This window comes from Arvicola amphibius, chromosome 11, assembly GCF_903992535.2.
Source record: "Arvicola amphibius chromosome 11, mArvAmp1.2, whole genome shotgun sequence".
Classification (NCBI taxonomy): Eukaryota; Metazoa; Chordata; class Mammalia; order Rodentia; family Cricetidae; genus Arvicola; species Arvicola amphibius.
In genome coordinates, this window is record NC_052057.2 from 108,027,152 (window position 1) to 108,044,042 (window position 16,891).

The window sequence follows — 16,891 nt, forward strand, 5'->3', positions numbered from 1 at the left end:
GCCAAGAGAGCGAGTGACCCAATGGCAGTGAGATGAGACAACTGGTCTTCAATAGCCATAGGTCTGCCAAGCAAGCTTAACATCTGTTGTTAACTGGACAGGCAGTTGGGCAAAGCTGAGTGGGCACCTCCTTGATTATTTTGTGCTTTGTCACCCTGCCCATCCTCCGTCTCCGTCCTCAGATACAGAAATAGCATCAACTCTGCAGGAGCACTAAACAGGTAATTATAATGCAGCCATGCCTGGAATGATATTCTGATTCCTTAATAGAAGAAGTTCCGCCAATCCCCATTTGCATGTTGATTTTCCATAATTTAATTTTCACGTGACATTTTATGTCTTAGTGTAACCTATTTAAAACCTGGGTGCCCTGATGATCCAGTTAGCCTTCAAATTCGCAATGAAACAGGTTAGTTGGCAGGGTAATCCCAGCACCCTGGTTGGCCTCTTTTGGGGGAACAGCCCCAGAGATTCTTTTCATCAGCCACTAAACAGTAGCTTGAAGCTGTCTTCCCCGAATCTTTCATCTCAGCTCCTTCATTTTCTGCTTGTTTGCAGTACTGGGATTGAACCTGGGGCATGCACACCACCTGTGCACTACGTCCCCAGCCCACCTCTGTTTTCTACGTGAACGCCCATCTATGTTCAAGTCCTTCCTGTCCTTGGCTTTTTCCTACCTTCTCTCCTTTTCTCTCCTATGTGGCATCTTTTCCACCCCCATTCCCTTTCCAAAGGGAAGCTATTTAAAACTGTTCCTTGCAGTTTTCAGTCTTGTACCTCTTTCTCTGTTCTGGGTTGCAAAAAGCCTGGGAACCAGCTGGCTACTGGCTTGGGAGGGGGGGCGAGGGATGTAAATTCCCTTTAGTTCAACATGGAGGAGTTAAAGCAGGGCTTTCTCAGATAAGTAGAGGAAGGAATATTATATTTACCATTTATATTTTTTTCTTTTCACCACTTTTATTTTTCTTATTTTGAAATCTCTGGAGAGAAACAGTATCTTGAGTAGGTCCTCTGTTTTTTTCCCATTGTTAGTCCCTGGGATTCTAGATGTTAGCCCAAGTCAGGGTAGGGTTTCAGAAAAGGAAATGGTTTATCTGCTTCTTGAAACTCCCCATCTCAGCCTCTTCCTGCCTCTCCCTGCCTCTCTCTGCCTCTTCCTTCTTCTCCCTTCCCCTCCCTCCCTCCCTCCCTCCCTCCCTCCCTCCCTCCCTCCCTCCCTCCCTCCCTCCCTCCCTCCCTCTTCTCTCTCTCTCTCTCTCTCTCCCCCTGCTTCTCTCTCTCTCTCTCTCTCTCTCTCTCTCTCTCTCTCTCTCTCTCTCTCTCTCTCTCTCTCTCTCTCTCTCCCTGCCTCTCTCTGCTCCTCCTGAGCTCAGCCTAGCCAATCCTTGGATCCACAGGCTGCCACTATGGCTTCATGGATACTTTAAGCAATGCTGCTGGACAGGTTTTGTTAAGTGAAGTAGTAGCAGACCTCCTGACCTTGCACTTCCCCAGTGTCCGCACCGCATGGCATGCAGCGGGAGTGGAAGGGAGTCTTATGAAGGAAGGCAGAGAGTCTTCCCTAATTCCCTCCAGGACAGCTTCCCGCCAGACTCAGTAGCCCCTCCGGACAGTGTGTGCTACACTCTAGCAAACGCCCCTTACTATACCAAGAGTTTGCAACATTTATGATGTTGCAATGCTTCTGGAAAATATCTGCTAGGAAAGCATATGATTTACAGAAAGACAATGGGCATAGCTTGTGAGGCCTCCCGGATAGTGGGAGCACCTGGAAATCTTCCTAATGCCTTGAGTTCACTTCATTCCAGATGTCTCCCAGGGAGCACTGACCCGCCCAGTTGCTGTTACTATTGTCCATTAGGCTGTCCCTGCAATTACTGCTTCTGCTTTCCCCAATTCTTTCCCAGACTGGCTTTCTCATATGCGTGGCAATGGCGATCCGAATGGATCAATACCTCCATCATTATGACACTCGTTCTACTAACTAATGGCTAATGTGTATTCAATAATATATTTGTTGCCATTGATCACAAGTGCAAATTCATAATGTATCTGAGTGAGAGATGTGGATAGATGGGAACACACGCAGGGGATTGCAAAGAGGTGGGCAGTCCATTTGTTTAGAGCTGTTGAGCAGGTGTCGATTACACACACGTTCATCACGAGGTATCCTCAGCTTTAGCCACTGTCCCTTGCCCTCTAGCGGCCCATTGCTTGATAGTGGGTGAAGATGCCTAAGTTCGTAAGTGAATGAAGTATTTGAAGTACTAATGTAGAAAGACCCACATCTCAAGAGGAGAAAGGATGGCAAGCTCGGAATCAGCCTGGGTTATAGAAAAAGACCTGGTTTATAAAGAAAGATTCGCAACCCATGGAGAAGATGGATGTGAAAAGATGGGTGTGGGAAGGGTCTTGGGAGGGAGCAGGCAAGGTTTCTGCATGGACAGCACACTTTCCGTGGTGACATACGCGTCACTCACGCTAGCTTAAGCCTCAGGTAGATGTTTCAGTGTTGATAGTTTAGGGACTCAGAGGATAGCTCTGGCTTTATGCCCAAGTAGACCTGGGGCCCAAACAATGCTTTGGCATCCTTTCTCTGACTTTCGTCTGCTCCTCTCTGCATGGCCTCATTGTCTCCAACACAGATGCCTTACTTCTGTGCAACTGACCAAACGGCAACTCGGACAAGTGTCCCCTCGGTGCTTTAGAGGAAAGAAGGGGTTCATTCTCTTGTCCTAATACTTGGTGTCTGTCCTTGGAAACATCGCTTACCCATTCTACTTATTCCTGTCCTGTCCGGTCGTGCAGCCGTTCAGTCCCAAAGAAACACACAGAGGTCTACATTAATTATAAACTGATTGTTAGCTTAGGCTTCTTATTAACTCTTATCATTTATATTAGCCCATAATTCTTTTTTTTTTGTTTTTTTTTTTTTTTCAACACAAGATTTCTCTGTAGTTTTGGAGCCTGTCCTGGAACTAGCTCTTATAGACCAGGCTAGCCTTGAACTCATAAGGATCTGCCTGCCTCTGCCTCCCAAGTGCTGGATTAAAGGTGTGCACCACCACCGCCTGGCTAAGCCATAATTCTTAACTGTGTTAACCACGTGGTACCTTTTTCAGCGAGGCAGTCACATCTTGCTTGCTCTTTGTCTGGACTGCAGACTGACTCTTTTTCCCTTCCCAGAATTCTCTTCGCCCCACCTATACTTCCTGCCTGGCTACTGGCCAATCAGTGCTTTATTAAAATACAATTGGCAGGGTAAAGACCATTGTCCCACAGCAACTTTGCCATCCCTTACGTCAGTCGCCGTTGCAACAAGATAAAGGCATATGATTGGTTCAGGTGTAAGTCTGGCTGGCAGGATGGGCAGGGGTGTGTGACTAACCGTGACTGGCAACCCACGGGTGCCTTTTACACCTGCATTACAGCCTGGTGGATATTTAAGTTGAGCTTTCAAAGGTGGGATAGTTTTTGTCAAATGAAGCAGCAAGAGGCCTCCATTATTGCTAGAGAAAGCATTAGGAGTAAAGCCAGGAAAACATGTGCTAGCTCAGCAGGTCAAGGAGCTTCAGGGGGTTGTTGAGGTGGAAGAACATGGATGGAGGGTTGCTCCTCATGGTGAAGCTGTGGGATACAGGACAACCTTTAAGGCTATGCTGAGGAGTCTGGTCTTCGCAATATAGCAGTAGAGATGTCTGGGTTTTAGGTAGAATTTTGCTGTGGCCTTCTGTGGAGACACATGCCTGTAATCCCAACACTCAGGAGGCTGAGGCAGAAAAATGATGAGTTCAAGGCCACCCTGAACTACTCAGTGAGACCTTGTCTCAAAAATCAAGAAAGAGTACCCCCTGTGGTTACAATTAGAGACAGACACTTGGTTAATGGGGACCAGAAAGGAAATCATTACAGTAATCCAGATGGAACTGAAGTATAAACATTTAAGCTTCTGGTATGCTAAAAGGCCTAACTAGAATGTCTACGTTGGTGTCGTTAAGAAAAACACACAGAAAACAGAGGGTGGGATCAACAGGACCCTTATCTTTCAGGAAAATGAGAGTACGGGATGATTTATGAGAGTAATGTCATTTGCTGAGATGAATACAGAAGGACCAGGTGTGAAGAGAGGATGAGGAGGACGAGTGAGGTGCCAGCAGCATGTATTCATGGTAACAGAACACTGGGTTTGCCATCCATGGCTATCACAGGATGCTCCATACGGGGATGTGAGCTAAGAGGAGCAGCAGGATTGTGGAATTATGGAATTGGTGAGACCGAAGATCTCAAGAGTTCGTGGTTTGCTTTTGGTTTAGGGAAGAGGAAATGTGGAAGCTAGTCAAAAGCTAGTCAGCTGAGAGACAATTTGCTGAGTCCATGGTGGTCCATATAAGCAGGTGTCAGGGACCAAAAGTGTGTTCCTCTAGGGCACCCCGCTCAAGCTCTTGTGACTTGACTCATGCCTACTTCCAAAGAGAGGTAGATGGCAGACTGGGATGGTGGCCCAGCTTGCTTGTCAGCTTAATAGGTACTAATTGTCCTGTTCAGCGAATTGTTTGTCACCGTGAGAGCATCATAAGAGTGAGAATTTTCCATACATAGAAAGGTGCAGAGGTAGGAAAGCATAGGAAAGCTTTGGGGAAGGCTATACTCACAGAACACGTCGATCATGGGTACCTTGTAGACACAGCACATTGTATCCTGTTCTGGATTTAAATGCAGGAAGCCTGTGTGTCTTCGTAGTCAATGATTATAAATGATAAAGTTTAATAAACTTGCTCTTTAGGATTCCCAGGACCTGGGTGGAGGTCCTTCCTTATCATGAAGTACCTAAAAGATGCTGAAATGTGGGCTTTTCCTCCTGAACTCTGCTTTTCCTGTCTACTGTCAGAAATGTGATGCTTTGGAGCATACTCTGGGATTCTGTAGTATCGGTGATATGCTCTTGACTGGAGTCCTTTGGAAAATGGTCCCTAGAACACCCACAGGTCTGATTTGGCTATGAAAGTCTGTCCCTACCTAGATACTGCATTCTAGTGGCTCAAGATCATAAACTGATATTTCTCAAAGTTTATGTATTACATTGATTTGAACAGCAGCGATATGATTACATCTCCAGAAATATGGCACTACATAAAGTAAAGCTTCCATGAATACTAAGCATGGCAGCTAGACTTCAACATCACTGTGTCCCCCAGGGTTTGGCTGTTGTGTTGTGAAACACCCATATGTCCTGCCTAACAAGTTTCTCCCTATGCTGGACTAGAGGAAAGTGATCTACTACTGAGCATCTCTCAATAAAACACCACTGTATACTTCAGCAACGAAACACTGGCAAGTCTGCTGTGGGAAGGGCCAGGCCTCTCTGTTCTTATGAGTCACGTTCCTAGGCTGTTTATTGTCTGCGCTGGCAAAGTATAGAGAAAAAAAAAATGTGAGGTGTACATTCCAATGGAATAATGATGGTAGAAATACATCCCTCTCAGTCGGGTTTCTAGGCATTTCCTAGAAATGAATGGGTGGCAAAGGGAATAATAGCAGAATCGTGGTGAATGAATGCTTACTGCATGACAGGCACTGTCCCAGGCTTCCTATATGTATCGTCTCACATATAAAGACACATTTCAGCCGTGTGGTTTGGGCAGTCTCCATTCAGGAGACCCAGGGGGCTAAAACCTTACTTAAGGCACACAGCAGTAGGCAGAGCCAGTGCTTAAACCCAGGCAGATCCTCGTTTTATTTACCCTCACCTCAAGCAAGCCCCACCCACATGAAATGCTTTGCCACAAGGCTTACTTAAGCAGGGACCACCCCTCTCGTTTGCCTTGTTTGGAGTGTCCAGCTTGATGATTTATTTTTCCAAATTTAAAACTGTACTATATTATATATGAATATGATTTGAATGAAAAGAATCCAACCCTAGAACCCCCTCCACAACCACAACCACCACCATTTCATCCTGTCTGCAGTTTGTAGCTGCACTGACACATTTGTATTCTTTGTCTCCAAATTAGTCCTGCACAACACAGAGAACAGTGTGGAGTGTGTGTGTGTGTGTGTGTGTGTGTGTGTGTCCTTTCCTTCTGAATGAAATTGCTTCTCATGGAGCCCACCGCAGACACATTCAGAGAAGGCTGCTGCCTGCAATCCACCCGGCAACGGTGGAGCAGGTGACGCCGCGCGCGCCCAGCCTCTCTGGAAGTGTCTGCACAGATGTGTACTGTTTCCACTCCCTCTCCCTGCCTTCGGATTCCTGGAGCCAACACCCACCCACTCTGACAGCCTCTCTTTCTCTCTCTCTCTCTTCCTTTTCAAGGAAAAAAGAAAGAGGCAGACAGAAATCGAAGGGAAGAGAAGGCAGCTGGACGAGCAAGTACTGCTGCTGCAGCATTCCAAGGTAAGCAGCGGAGCCCAAACCTGGGCGTTATCAGCCCTGCAGATCACACCTCTCGAGCCAGGCAGAGCCTGCCCTGCCGTGGAGGTGCAGCGCCGCCTGAGCCAACCTTTTCCGTGCAACCAGGAGACTGTCTCTTGGCTTTCTGTGTAATTTTTCTCCGATTCAGGCATCCTTAGAGCATCCTGATTTCTACGAGCAGGAGATTACATTGCCGCTCCCGAGCAGCATGGTAGATATATATAGAAACTGGATGCGAAGAGTCCACATGGTCCCGCGGTTGTTTCTCTTGTGTATTTTGTACGGAGGCTCCAAAAGCTGCTCTTCACACATAATGGACTTTTCGGAAATGAGAAAGAAAGACTCTGTCTTACTGGGGGGGTGAGGGGAGAGACGAGCTAGTGTTATCTAATAAAAGGTCGATACTGCACATTTCAGATTGTTTATCTATTTTATCTTGACTTTATAACATTGGAGATGTCCTGTTAGAACAAGGTCAAACCTGGCTTTCAAATGATTTGACTTAGTTCATTGTCTGTTGTACCTTATTAAAAAGAGAGAGGGAAGGGGGACCGTTTTGATTTTTCCCCCTTTAAAACATAATGCACTTACGCACTGTAATTGATTACAGTGGAGGAGACAGCTCAGTCACTGTCACAAACGCCCTGCCAGTGGCTGAATATTGCTTTCTGCATGTTCAGATAATAATGTGGCCACGTTCATGGACCAGCCAGGAGTTGTTGCTTGCCTTTGGCTGTCCTGGGCTTTTAAAAAAAAAGAAAGAGAGAGAGAGAGAAAGAGAGAGAGAGAGAGAGAGAGAGAGAGAGAGAGAGAGAGAAAACCTCCTGCTGGCCTCAAGTTGCCATGACTTTGTGTGTGCAGAATTGCTTTTTTTGGAGGACTGGTTGGGAGGTGGCTGCTCATGGGGTGCTGCCCTGTGTGGATTATTGGGACCCTGTGACAGAGTGGGCCTTGACTCTTGCGTGTCTCATTCTCTGAAAAGCCAGGCTGTGCTAAACGAATCCTCAGAGTGAGACTCATGAGCAAGCTAGCTCATAATCCAAAAGAGCAGCCTGACCTATATCTGCTCAGCATGATTGTGAGTTCACCGTGAACTTTAACCAGAGACATGTGTTCCAGAGGGAAAAAGGCAGCGTGGCGCTGACTGTCCTTTTTCTGTCTGTCCTGTCGCTCCATCTCCAGCCTTTCCTGGTAGTGGCCGGCACTGTGTTCAGATGCTGTCACTGTCTCCTGACAACAGTCCTGGGGGAGGACTGGGGCTAAAATTAGGAATATCTTTCTATGGAGGCGGGGCTTACAAACACTAAGAAGACTGCACAAGGCTGATCTGGAGAGAGCAGGGTCTCTGGCCCAGAGTGCAGGCAGGCAGTTCACCCGCTATGGAAGAGAGACTAAGAACTCGGTTAATCACAGGCTAAATGGAGAACTTCCTGATAAGAGTGGATGCTTCGGCCGACAGTCACTCTCCTCCCAGCTCCAGCACAGCACAATACGTTTGTGGTCCTCAATTCAAAATCACAGGGTAAACATGTCAGAGACCATGTTCCTTTCTTCCCGCTTGTCATCATTCTGAGGGCCAGGTAAACTGCCAAGGACTCATTCATTGCTGGTGTCCAGCACAGTCTTACACTCTTCTGTTCATGCTCCATGCATCCATTCCTCATCTCTGCATCCACCCCCACACACACCCATCCAGTTTAAAGAAACAATAGGACTTCATTTTATGTGAGGAAGCACTGAGGTTCCATAAGGGACTTGGCAACGTGAGCATCAGCCTGAGTCTGGCTGGCAAAGGTACATGCAACACTTGCACCATGGTAATCTGGCAAATAGGAGTTGAGACGGGATGAAGGTGATTGTTAGCTTGGTAAACAGAGACCAGTGTGTGTCTTTTCCTCTCTTGGAGGAAGGCTTGTGTAGAATGAGGATGGATCGCTAGCCTCAAACACGAAAAACGAAAGACCCAAAGCTCCAAAGGTGGCAGCGTGCCTCAGGTACCACCCACAGGAGTGTCCCGTTTCTAATCACTGGGGAAGCAGGAATATTGATAAGACAAGGAGAAGCTTACTGCACTCACATAAAGCAGCCGGGATTCCGTCTTCCTTTGTACTGAGCTTAGCCTTCCTAAAGTGGCTGTCTGATTTTCATAGGTGGAAAGAGGGTGCATAACTGCAGGATAGGATCTCTTCGGTTACCAGAAGGGAGTGAGTTCTGCTTCAAATGAATTGACTGTCGGCGGAACTGCATAGTGAGTCATCTTTCCCTACCATCAGTCAGTTGCCAGCCTGGTGGTCAACCCCTGGGTGGAGGAAAACGTGCTCAGGTTGTTGTCCTTCCTGTGTGAACTTTTCGGGGGAGGGCTGCTTGCTTCCCCCACATCCCAGGAGCCTCCATGCTCCTGTCTGCTCAGAAATAGTCCCCATTCTAGCATCTGCCTGGGTCTTCAAACTCTCAGGAATCATCACAAGATAGACGTCACTCTCTGCATCTCATAGTCTGCAAACAAACTCATGATGGCGAGGAATTTGCTCAGGGGCACACAGTCCGCTAAGTGAGGGAACTTAAGCTGAACCCCAGGGCTGTCTGTTCCCGTGGATAAGGCTCTTCCCAGGACACTGTTCTCTTCCAATGGATGGGCCCTGCTCTTTCCAGGACACCACTGTTCTCTTCCAATGGATGGGCCCTTTTAGGTGATTTGCCAGACAGGCGCCAATTGCCATCACCGCTGTCTCTCCTACTCTCAGTACATCTCATGGGCTACAGAAGATTTAGAGCAAGTGCAGACATGTCGTCTTTATTATAGGTTCTTTAAAGTAGTGAACATTAGGAAAGATGTCAGTAAGTGACATTTATTTCACAAATTTACATAATCCCAGACACTCTTGGAGAAAGTAAATATTCTCTGTGCAAAATCAATTAGAAAAGCATTAAAACCGGGTTTCATATTTATTAAGATACAATTTTGATGTTCTTTGTATCCCTCTCATATCTGTATTTACATATATTCACCTGTCAAATGGATTATGGATGGTTGTTGTCATACACTGAGATATGAATTATTTAGACAGACCTACTGGTCTCCTGTCAAAACAAATAAATAGAAAGCAAGGAAGTGGTGTGTTTGCTGAATATTCTTGCTCATTGTGACTTTTGGGAGTGTATGGTAACACAGCCTACAAATCACAACCCCAGAGAACCTAGACAACAATGAGGACTCTATCAGAGAAATATGTGGATCTAATCTACATGCGAAGTAGAAAAAGACAAGATCTCCTAAGTAAATTGGGAGCATGGGGACCATGGGAAAGAAAGGGAGAGGAGTGGAGAAAATATATATACTCAATAAAAACATCTAAAAAAAAGGAGTGTTTGGTAACGCCACAGAATAGGATACCATGACTTTATATGGCAACTGTGAGCAATTCCTTACTGAGACAGATGACCAGTGTATGCAATATTACAGCCATGAAAGGAAACTTTTAGGTGCTGTGTTTGAATGCTTATCTTTAGTTAATAGCTAATGTTTTTATGTAAGAATTCCTAGGAAATACTCAGAAATTAGGCCAGTAAGCAATTTTGATGGCCTTATTAGTTTTGCTTGTTTATAAGCTGAAGAATTGTATCATCATTTCAAAAACAAAGAATACGAACATCATAAAACAATCAACTACACACTTCCCATGCGGATGTTTCCCTGACAGGGCATGTGATTTATAGAACCCCACTTACTTCTATAGATATGGAATGTGTAGTCTTTGTCATAGGCTTCATCAGCCTTGGAGTGAAATTAATTTCTATTGACATTTGTATCCAAATTGTCTTTTTAAAAACATTTTATATGTGGGCTCTTTTGAGCTCTCAAGCCATAATTTTTATGAGATTTTATCTGACATTGTGGTAGTCATGAATTTATCCATACTTGGGGCTGGGCAGTGGTGACCCACACCTTTAGTCTCGGCATTTGGGAAGTAGAGGCAGGTGGATCTCAGTGTGTTCAAGGCCAGCCTGGTCTACAAAGCGAGGTGAGTTCGAAGACAGCCAGGATTGTTATACAAAGAAATCCTGTCTCAAAAAAAAATTATACTTGGGAAGATTTTCATCTCAAATGTTTGCCCACAAGCTTGTCTATGCTTCAGTAGTTTGAATTTATCTTTAATAAGGTATGAGGTAAGGATAAAGCTTTATGTTTCCACTCTCAGTGAGCCACCTGCATGATTTATTAATTCATCCTTCGCTCATTGATTTAGATGCCATTTTTATCACACACATATTTCACTCTTACACCCAAGTCCACCCCTTGTGATTCTTTTCCTTCCATCTATCTGCTCACTCCTGAGCTGGGACCGTTCTCATCTAATCCCCATAGTTGTGGTAATATATTGTAATATTTCATGAAACAAGAGCCATCATTATTCTTTTGAAAAATGGTTTTGGTTTCTAATCTATGGAAACAGTGATTTATTTTTATTTTATATATCACATGACTTGTGATAGCGTGAATTAAAAAAAATAAATCAGCGAATGTCTTACACCAGCCCAGGCTGAACTTAATTTTCCTCTTTTGCCCTTTGGTTGAATGGCCAGAGATTTGTCTATGTTATTAGTCTTTTCACAGTCCCAGGGTAGAGTCCATGTTCCATGTGTATGACAACATGCATCCCTTGGGACGGCCACATTTGTGGAGTGTTGATCAGTACTGTCAGGAACAATTTCTAGCATCACACCTTCAGTCTTATTCAGGGGCGGGCAATTCTGACCAGGGCTTTCTCCTCTGTAAAGTTGTCATTACATTTTGAAGACCGCGACCTTTCCTTTAGGGACAACAGAATAGTGGTGGGGGTGGGGGACACCAAACACTAAATTGTGGCTGAGAAAAATATTCATCGTCAACCCATTAAGGTCATTCATTGAAAAGCTCTTAAGGTATCAGGAGCTTTGTTGCAAAGATATTAAGGAGTCTTTTATTATTTTGAACCTTTAACACTAATTCAGGTTTTTCTTGGCTATTTGTATGTATAAAGCTCCAGTGTTAAAAAACGTAAGCATTCTGGGCCAATAGGATGATCCACTGGTGAAGGTACTTGCCTCTGAACTTTTCCTATCATGTCCATGTACTACACCCTGAATTTGAGTGAAGGCTAAGACTCCATCACTTTCATTAGAGGTTTTGGATTGGCTTCTTCCAAATTATGAGAACAAAAACAAAAACCCTCTGCACCAAAGCAATATCTTATTGGGCATAACAAGGAGGAAAAGGAAAGACTTGTGGGTAAGGAGAAGGGGGAGGGAAAGGGTATGAGAGAGCAATGAGTCAAAACAGATACCAGGCTGGGAAGATGGCTCAGTAGGAAAAGTGCTTTCTCTGCAAGCCTCGTACCTGAGTTTGGATCCCTAGAAACCATGTAAATGCCAGGTGGGCATGATCACCTGCCTACAGTTCCAACCTTGAAAAGCCAGGACGGGATTCCCCAGCGAGAGCTGGCTAGCAAAACTAACCAAATTAGGAAGCTCTGGGTTTGATTGATTACTCCCTGCCTCTGTGGGTCAGGTGGAAAGAGCAATTAGGAATGGATCTTAGCATCAACCTCAGGCCCCAACGTGGATATATACATGTGCATGCGTGCACACACCCATGCATAAATATGCATATACACAGGCATGCCACATATACACACAGAGAGAAATGGGGAAAAGTAGAAAATAGCTATTGTATCACTCTGAGTCTTAGCCACTTTCTTTTAGAAAAGTCAAGTTATCCATAGTCTAACCGTCACCCACAAATGCAGTCAATGATAACTTTAGTAAGATCACAGGTGGATGGATAGTCTGGAGTGAAGGATAAACTCATGAAAGGTAGGGAGCAAATCCTATCTCCAGTCGCTTTAGCTATGCAGTAATCACTTAGAGGTGAGAAAATTCATGTCTTTAAGTTACCATTGGAAACAACAAATTGAGTACTATAAGTTTACCTTTATCTTAATGGCATAGTGCTTTGCCTACATGAATGTCACTGTACCACAGGCATACCCTGGGTCTTAGGAGATCAGAAGAGGGAGTCAGATCCATTAGAGCCCGAGTTGCAGGTGGTTGTTAGAAACTACGTAGGAGCTGGAGATTGAACCCAGGTCCTCTAGAAGAACAATCAGTGCTTTTAACTGCAGAGCCATTTCTCCGGCCCCTGAGTTTGCCTCTTGGCACACTGTGAGAGTAATCAGCATCTCTATGATGGTTTATAATGCAACAATTTATTAATCGCTCAGTCCGGCATTGTTGACATTTGTCTTGTTTTTCTGTTACCTTCTGTTCCTTGTAAGAACTTGTCCTGTGAGTCCTCACAGAGGTTCATTCCCATGACCACGGATTCACTCATTGCTTCTCTCTGTGATGCATGAGACCTGTCTCTGCAGACATCCTGCAGCTGCTACTTCCCACATAGGGGCCGCAAAGTGAGAGCGCTTTGCCCACCTATGCTCCCGCTCTTCATTTTAGGGAGCCCAAACTTGCTCTTGTCCTGTGTTATTCTTAGCTCATCTCCCAGAGTAGTAACCATCCTTTCCCAACCATTGAACTGAAGTGAAAATGTTTTGTCCCCCTCTATAGTATATTTATATGCTGGCGCAGGAGGGGTGTATGATTTTAACACATTAGAGACACTTCTGGGGATGCATGCGAGTCACTGAAGGGTTTTATTTATTTATTTATTTATTTATTTATTTATTTATTTATTTTGAGGTGGGTGGATTTTGGGACAGAGTTTCTCTGTGTAACAACACTGACTGTCCTGGAACTCACTCTGTAGACCAGGCAGGCCTTGAGCTCCCAGAGATCCCCCTGCCTCCACCTCCTGAGTGCTGGGATGAAAGGCATGTGCCATCACACCTGGCTACTAAGGGGTTTTTTAAGAGGAAGCATGACATTGGACTTTTTAAAAAGACCATTTCAATATGGACTGAATATCACATGGATTTAGAAAATTTTACAATGGGGCTATAATTGCATAGAAAAATGTCCTTGTCTTTTTGGAGACTTGGATTCAAATATTAATAGGAGAGATATCATGGTGTTTGAGATTTGCTTTAAAATGCTTTGGTGGCAGGGCTAGAAAGATGGATCAGTGGTTAAGATCACAGACTGATCTTACAGAGGACCTGAGTTTGGCTCTCAGCACCCACATGCCGCAGCTCACTACAACTGTCTGTAACTCCAGCTCCACGGGATCCAGCGCCCTCTTCTGGATTTTTAGGGCACCTGCACTCACATATGTGTACACACACACACACACACACACACACACACACACACATAAAAAAACTTTAAATAAATCTTATAAATGCTGTGATAATGTGGAAATATGGCAAAATATTCATGATTATTAAATTTGGATATATATATTTTATGTTTACTCTATTTCTGATAAAAAAGAATGGTTAATAATAGGAAGCACAGACACCAACCACACTCTCTCAAGGTCATCCTCTCCCCAGGTCACTGTATCAGTAAGTTCTCTGCTGAAATGTCACCTCATCAATGAAACCTTTAGACCCATCTCATAAATACAGCAACACTTTCTTTATTCCTTTCCCTAATTCCTGAATTCCCAGAGTCATTTGGGGGTGCATCTATATGTGCAAGCATGTGTGTAAGCATATTATATATCCCCGCATGTGTGGGGAGATACACACACATGCATGTATCTGCATGTGTGAGCAGAAATTCTGCCTTCTTTCTCTCCTTACTGGAATAGAAGGTGTGTAAGGCAGGAATTAGTTTTTGTTTGTTTGTTTGTTTGGTTGGTTGGTTGGTTGGTTGGTTTTTGGCAACCAGAGTAGTGCTGGGTAGGTTTTCAACAATTACACAACTGAATTCAAGAACATAACAAAATAAAAAGGTGTAGAATAAACACAGTCCAGGAATCCTGGTTGCTTGGCCAAGCAGAAGTAGACAGCCATGTCAGGGAGTCAGCCAGTGGTCAAGCTGAACTGTTGAGTGGTGGATCTAATGGAGAAGACCTACCAGTCCGGAAAAAAAAATGTGGGCCCAAAGGTGTCATCTTACCTGTTGTCTTCCCTACTTCCCACAGTCTAAAGTACTCCGGGAAAAATGGCTGCTGCAGGGTGTGCCTGCGGGAACAGCGGAGGAGGAGGAAGCCAGGAGGCGGCAGTCTGAAGAGGATGAGCTCAAAGTCAAGCAGCTTGAAGATAACATTCAGAGGTAGGTGATTCCCAGTCTCCAGTAACTGCTTCTCTCCTATAGGGGCCACTTTCTCTGTGCTTTGACCTTTTCCTGGGGCTGGAGACTTGCCTTTCTAAATAGATACTGGTTGTCTAGCTTCTGCGTAAATTGGTATTATTCCTAATAATGCTATTACTGTATTGGTCTATAATGCACTACAGTGATGTCTTCCCTGGCCAATGAGGTATAAGCAGTTTGCCCTTTTCCAGATGCTCTCCCATCAGCTTTTGTCTTTTCTCGTTGTCAGTCTGGCTGTTGGCTGCTGTGGCCACTGTGAAGGGTGTCTGCATAGATTCCTCCCATGTGATCAGTTGAGATAGGAGAATTGCAGCCAAAGCTCTTGGAACTACAATAAAGAGAGCATAGGAAGGAAGAGGCTGTGTGCCAGAGCTCGGTAGATCAGCTTTGCTCGGCCTCCTTGAACGGCTCAGCGAGTGCATTCCTTCCTGATTGCCCTCAACCAGCTTCTGACTATTTCAATATAGAAGTTAGGCAACCTGTCTGTGGCCAGGAAACTGATGAGATTCATTCATGAGCAAAAGGGGAGGTTTCTCTCTGGCAACTCTAACCATCCAAAGCCTCAGGACACCTAGACAGAGGTAGGAGCTGAGGATGGAAGGTAGCATGTATACAGCTCTTAGACCCGAGTCTCTCCAACCAACCAATTCCACCTAATTCTGCCTGAGACCTTCCCCTGGCCCTCCATCTCTTCCTGAGGCTGAAACAAAGGCTTGGCAGGTGCACCAGGAGGCAGGAGAAACTCCAGTTCAAGACCAGTTTAGGATACATAGTCATCTCCTGTCTCCAACTAACTAACCAACTAACTCACAAGTGTGTCAGGTCTCTAGGTTATCAACCTGTGGGTCGTGACCCCTTTGGGTCATATATCAATACCATGCATATCATATGTTTGTACTACAATTCATAACAGTAAATAAATTGCAGTTATGAAGTAGCAACAAAAATAATCCTATGATTGGGGTCACCACAGCATGAGGAGCTGTAGTAAAGGGTCGCAGCGTTAGGAAGGTTGTGAACTACAGCTCTGGAGGAAGAGAACTGAGAGAATGAATATATTTTAAAGGGAGATTTGATTGGCTTACATGATAAGGTCTAGATCAACCAACAATGGCTGATTCACAAAGGAAATACCAAGAATCTAGTAGCTATTCAGTTCACAGTCTCAGTGTGGTGCTGTAGGCCTGACGGATTCTGCGAAGAGATGTTGGTCTCCAGTCTACATGTAGAAGCTCAGAGGAGCTGGTGCTGATATCAGTTAAGCAACGATCGCAGAAATAGGTTAGAGCAGAGGATGAAGAACTCATACATAGGTCTGCGGGAACTTCTTGGAGCCCCTTGAAGAGTGAAAGGGCCCAGACAGAGAAAAAAAAGCCATAGTGAACTATAGGAGTGAGTGGATAAGTGAGCCCCCAACCCAATGTCAGGGGCTGCTCTGCCTGGCCTGCCAGGAATTGGACTCATGGGCTCTGGATTTGTACCAGAGAAGCTGTGTTCTCGGGGTTATTGTGTATGAGCAAAGCTGTTATGGGCACCTTCTCCTCCTCGAGGCCTCCTGATGGTCCTTCCTACTCTAGAATTTGATTTCTGCTTCTCTTCCTCTTATATTCTTTCTCTGGTAGATTGAGTCACCGTTGTGCAATATGCTTGGGATCAGAGATGTTTACATTTGAGATTTTAATATTTTCTTATTTCAGCATCTTTCCCTAATACAATGAGATGCCTTTGAGTTAAATCACAAAATGTGTTTGTTGTTTACATATACCTTATATGTAGTCTGTAGGTAGCCTTTTAATAGTTTTTCATTTAAAACAAACTTTGTACAAACATTGTACAAACTTTTGACACATTGGAGGGCAGGTATGGAGAGGTCTGCTTGTCAATGGTCATGAAGATTCAGATGTGGAAGCATTTCTAATTGTAAGCCTTTGGGTTAAGTATGCTCAACGTTTATAGGCTTTCTTGTCTTGACATCCCAGTCCCAAGGGAAGAAGGGGACTGCCATCCCTCGTGCTGCCAGGAGCACTCATTCCCCTGGGATACTTCTGTGGGGTTGAGCACAGTTGAGTTCTGTATCAACTCAACGGAGGGCTACTGGAACAGCTGTCCGGCTCATGGTAGACATAAGCTCCCTGCTGTGTGACAAAGTCTAAGGCTTGGCCGCAGGTCTCCGCTTGCTTTGGTTGAGCTCAGCTAAATGGCTCTAAGCTGTAGGTGGGATGCATCTGC

The 16,891-nt window shown here is 44.8% G+C and overlaps 1 protein-coding gene across 4 annotated transcripts in view; it reads left to right on the forward strand.

Moving 5' to 3' along the window:
- The window catches only part of Palm2akap2 (PALM2 and AKAP2 fusion), a 437,218-nt gene that overhangs the window by 185,878 nt on the left and 234,449 nt on the right, over positions 1–16,891 (forward strand). For all 4 annotated transcript variants that reach the window (XM_038347008.1, XM_038347003.2, XM_038347004.2 and 1 more), the window contains 2 exons: positions 6,314–6,394; positions 14,493–14,623. In XM_038347008.1, the coding sequence (XP_038202936.1) occupies positions 6,314–6,394; positions 14,493–14,623 (212 nt within the window). The remainder of the gene's footprint in view (positions 1–6,313; positions 6,395–14,492; positions 14,624–16,891) is intronic.